General features: G+C 54.5%; 1 protein-coding gene across 1 annotated transcript; it reads right to left on the bottom strand.

Moving 5' to 3' along the window:
* Nucleotides 1–1,764: 1,764 nt before the first annotated feature.
* Nucleotides 1,765–2,697, bottom strand: LOC127060595 (olfactory receptor 14J1-like). The gene has a single exon (XM_050984271.1). It carries the CDS (start codon nt 2,695–2,697, stop codon nt 1,765–1,767), a length of 933 nt encoding a protein of 310 aa, XP_050840228.1.
* Between the last annotated feature and the right edge of the window lie 2,090 nt (nt 2,698–4,787).

The following is a 4,787-nucleotide window of genomic DNA, read 5'->3' as shown; positions in this document are numbered from 1 at the left end:
GGGGCTGGAGCGTGTCCAGAGAAGGGCAACAAGGCTGGGGAAGGGTCTGAAACACAAGTCTTGTCAGTAGGGGCTGAGGGAGCTGGGGTTGTTTATCCTGGAATAGAGAAGGCTCAGGGGAGACAAGGCAGTGTCATGGCACAAGTTGGACTTGATGATTTCCAAAGTATTTTCCAACCCTGCTGATTCTGTGATTCTCTGAAACCACCCTCGGAGCAGTTGCAGGATGAGCCCTGGGCCTCCTCTTCAGAAGCTCCAGCAGCCCAGGTCCTTCAGCTTCTCCTGCCAGCCCCAAAGCCCATCCTGTCAGTCCTGCAGAGCCTCTGCAGCTCCTCCTCATTGCCCAGAACAGGGAGCCCCAGAGCCAGACACAGCAGCCCAGATGTGCCCCCCTGGCCTGTGGTGCCTCTGGCAAGGATGCAGCACCAGGCACTGCAGGAGCCTGCAGACAATTCCTGCAGCACTTGTAGGATGATCCTGCTCCCCAAGGGACGTTCCCATGGTGCCAAGTCAGGAACTGCAATGGGGAGTGGGGCCAGAGAGGAAAAGGCAAACAAGGATGGGCTGTTTGCAGGGGAGGAGATGGAGGGGGAAATAGAAAGAAATCTGCAGCAGTAAGAATAAAGAAAGCAAAGGTGAAGCCAGGGAAATGCCCAGGGCAGTTTGGGGGTGGCTGCCAGGCAGCCCTGGCTCTGAGCAACAGCGTCTGCAGTGGGACAGGAAACTCCCAGCTGATGGGAACAAACTTTCTGGCTGAGTGCAGAGGCCAGGACAAAGCTGAGTGGTTTCCCTGGTGTCCCCCAGCCCTTGCTGGCCCCAGGGGCTGATGGCATTTGTGCTCCCTCAGGTTCATGTCCCCACACCAACAGCATGGGGATGCTCCCCCTGCTCTGTGCAATGCAAACAGGGGCTCCTGAGCCAGTGCTGCCGTGTCTGTGCCTGCAAGGATGGGGCACCTGAGTGAGCTGGGGGAGAGGCCAGGGCTGCAGAGGGGGGATGTTGTTGGCAGCTCCATGGGGACACTCTGGGACGCTGCCCTGGGCTGTCCAGTGCACTGGGGATGGATCAGCCCCTGCTCTGCTGCTTCTTCCCATCTCCCCCAGGGCCCTTGCAGAGCCCCAGCCGTGCTGTTTGCCCCCAGCCTGCCCACGGCCACCCTGGGGCTGCTCACGGGGGTTTTCTGTGCTGAGCATTGGCCTGGGTGTGTTAATGAGAGAGCCTGGAGCCCCCAGAGCCTGGCCTGAGGTGTCAGTGCTGCCCCAGCAGTGCCCATGGCCTGTCCCTGCTGCAGCCCTGGCACTGCCACCCCCAGGGCTGTGCCCGGCCCCGAGAGCACTCAGGCCCTACAGAAACACCAGGGCCACCGGGGCAGTGGGGCAGGGCCACGGGAGCAGCACTGGCACCACCAAGTGCTGCTGCTGCTGGGCACAGCTGCTGTGCCAGCACTGATCTGCCCCCAGCTCTGCACACAGACATTGCTGCTGCAGCTCCAGGGAAGGAAACTAAAGGGCACCTCTGCAGAAAACTTTGCTGGGAGATCTTTTAGTTCCTCGAAAGCCACTGAGAGCGCAGCCCCTCAATGACACAGTCTGTGGCCACAGGGAAGATGGAGACAATGAAAATGAGGAAGAACAAAAAAATTACATTTCTTTGTGGACAATATGGAAAAAGTAACACAAAAAAAAATTACCTCAGATATTAAACCAACAAGAAGTATCAAAAACAGCTTTTATTACAAGTGATTTGCAGAAACTGGTCAGCAGTTTAATGTTGCTTAAACCATCCCATCAACCGTCTCCACACTGCAGCCTTGAGCTCCTGGTTCCTCAGGCTGTAGATGAGGGGGTTCAGGGCTGGAGGCACCACTGAGTACAGAACTGACAGGCCCAGATCCAGGGATGGGGAGGAGATGGACGGGGGCTTCAAGTCAGAAAATGTGGCTGTGATGATGAACAGAAAGACCACGGCCAAGTGAGGGAGGCAGGTGGAAAAGGCTTTGTGCCGTCTCTGGGCAGAGGGGATCCTCAGCACAGTCCTGAAGATCTTCACATAGGTGAAAACAACAAACACAACACAGCCCAGTGCTAAGCAGATGGAAAACACAAGAAGTCCAAGTTCCCTGAGGTTGGAGTTTGAGCAGGAGAGCTTGAGGATCTGGGGGATTTCACAGAAGAACTGGCCCAGGGCATTGCCATGGCACAGGGGCAGGGAAAATGTACTGGCTGTGTGCATGAGAGCATTGAGAAAGGCACTGGCCCAGGCAGCTGCTGCCATGTGGGCACAAGCTCTGCTGCCCAGGAGGGTCCCGTAGTGCAGGGGTTTGCAGATGGACACGTAGCGGTCGTAGCACATGATGGTCAGGAGGCAGAATTCTGCTGAGATGAAAAATGCAAAAAAAAAGAGCTGTGCAGCACATCCTGTGTAGGAGATGGTCCTGGTGTCCCAGAGAGAATTGTGCATGGCTTTGGGGACAGTGGTGCAGATGCAGCCCAGGTCAGCAAGGGCCAGGTTGAGCAGGAAGAAGAACATGGGCGTGTGCAGGTGGTGGCCGCAGGCTACGGCGCTGATGATGAGGCCGTTGCCCAGGAGGGCAGCCAGGGAGATGGCCAGCAAGAGGCAGAAGTGCAGGAGCTGCAGCTGCCGCGTGTCTGCCAATGCCAGCAGGAGGAAGTGGCTGATGGAGCTGCTATTGGACATTTGCCGTGGCTGCACTTGGGGACCTGTTCATGGAGAAAGGACAAGGAAGAGTTAGAGGAGACACCAGTAAGGAAAAGCAAAGCCATTTCCTATACACCCTCATTTATAAAACACACGGAAAGGCTTCTGTGTTTAAGATTTCAGAGGTTTTCTTTTAAAGCTCCCCCCATGTCTCTTCTGGTGTTCTTGGATATCAAACACTCTCAGCATTATTTCTGCAACTCAGGGAGAACAGAGAAAGTTCTTTAATTTTAAAGTTGTATGTGGAGAGAGAGGGTTGATGGTCTGTCATTCTGACCTTTTCAGAGTTTATATGGGCTTTAATCTTTCTCAGGTGGAGAGCGATCACCTTCCTTTGCTTACTCTAAAGTGTCACAAGGTACTGCAGAGAGCAGACAGATCCACCACAGCCCAGCTCCACCTTTGTACCCAAGGACTCACGTTGCTCATTTCACCAACCCAGCAGCATTTTCAGTGTCACAACACCTCTGCCTTTCCCCATCAATCTAATAACTCAGAGATGCTCTAGGACAGGTTTGCATCCTGCATCCTGGAATCTCCCAGCTTGGACTGAAATCTCAGGGAGACTTCCAAGTGTCCTTATGATGGCATTGGATTAAGGGAATGCAACTCCTTCCCTGGCTGCACTGAGAGCATTGCCCAGAGCCGGGCACTGGGGACAGAGTCACCCTGAACCAGCTGTGGCCCCTGCCAGAGCCCCCAGGGCTGGGCAGCTGCTCCCAGCCCTGTGCCCTGCAGAGGGAACTGGGCCCGGGGCTGCAGAGCTGCCCCACGGCTCTGCTGCAGCTCTGCCTGCACAGGAGGGGCTGCACACCTTGGAGCCCCAGCCCTGAGGGCAGAGGCTTGGCTGGGGGGACAGGAGGGAGGGAGCTTGTTCAGAGGGAGGGGCTGCATTGGAGGGGATCCTGTGGGGATCTCTAAACTCTCCCTGCCACAACATTTCTGGGTTTTGTTTTCTCTCACTGCCTGATCCTCTCTCTGCTTCCTGGAGATTTTCCTCCTGCCTCCTGTGCCTGATCTCACCCTGCCAGCACTCACAGACCCCAAATCTCTGTGCACTCTCCTTGGCCTGACAGAACCCTGCCTGTTTGTAGGCACTGGCTGGGGGCAGGTTCTGTTTGCAGCTTGGAGAAAGGACAGCTCAGATTGAGCCTGATGGGTCCAGCAAAGGTGATGCTGGTGCTGTCCATGGGCAGAGTGGTTGAAAGAACATTAGGGATCTCCTGTGTAACTACTGATCACTAAAAAGAACAGTTCAGATGTCTCAAGCTCTTGCTAGAATTATTAAGTAATAAATTTAAATTAACCTTTAATATTTATCCACCCCTCCCTGCAATTATGCAGTAGTAGGAAACTGAATGCAAAGTCTTAGGAAATCTCCAAATTTTTATCAAAATGCTTGTATTGGGAATATTCTACGACTAAGCAGGAGCCCTCAGCATGTCAGGACTTCATAAGCATTTCACCTGCCCTTTACCATAAATACTCAGAGTTCTGCTCACTGAGTCTGCAGGCATTGGGATGTTCCAGCTTTAGGAGATGGCTCCAGGAGCTGCAGCTGCATTGTCCTGCAGCCAGAGGTTCCTGTGCCAAGGGCTGGCAGTGATTGTGCCCCAGGCACTTCTCAGCACCTTCCCAGCCCTGACTGATTGAAGCTCTCTGTGCCTCTGTGCTGTGCCTAGGGTGGCTGCAAGCAGTGCCCCAGCCCTGCTGGGCTGGCAGAAGAGCTGCTCAACATCAGAAATGTGCTTTTCAAGCTCTGCTTTGTTTCCAGAAGCTGCCTCTTTGCCAGGAGCCCAGCCCAGCTCAGCAGCAGAGACACAGCACAAGGACTTTAATGACCCTCTGGGGCTTTGTGCTCAGGCCCTGAACATCAGTCCCTGAGAGGGAGCTAAAGAAACTTCTTCAGAACTGCAAGTCAGAATCACACTCCAAAGTTTCTTTCACTTTTAATGGGTCCCACTGAGGGACAGCACTGAGAAAGTGTCCCCAGGCCCCAGGCAGAGCAGAGAACTAGAGGCAGTGATGACAGGAGGGGACAAAGAGAAGCCAAGTCTTGGTGCCCTGGG

This window comes from Serinus canaria, chromosome 25 (assembly GCF_022539315.1).
Source record: "Serinus canaria isolate serCan28SL12 chromosome 25, serCan2020, whole genome shotgun sequence".
NCBI classification, from domain to species: domain Eukaryota; kingdom Metazoa; phylum Chordata; class Aves; order Passeriformes; family Fringillidae; genus Serinus; species Serinus canaria.
The sequence above is the reverse complement of the archived record's forward strand: the minus strand, read 5'-3'. Positions and strand labels throughout refer to the sequence as shown.

Coding starts and splice junctions, on each gene's coding strand:
- LOC127060595 (XM_050984271.1), bottom strand. CDS start 2,697: ATGTCCAATAGCAGCTCCATCAGCCACTTCCTCCTGCTGGCATTGGCA.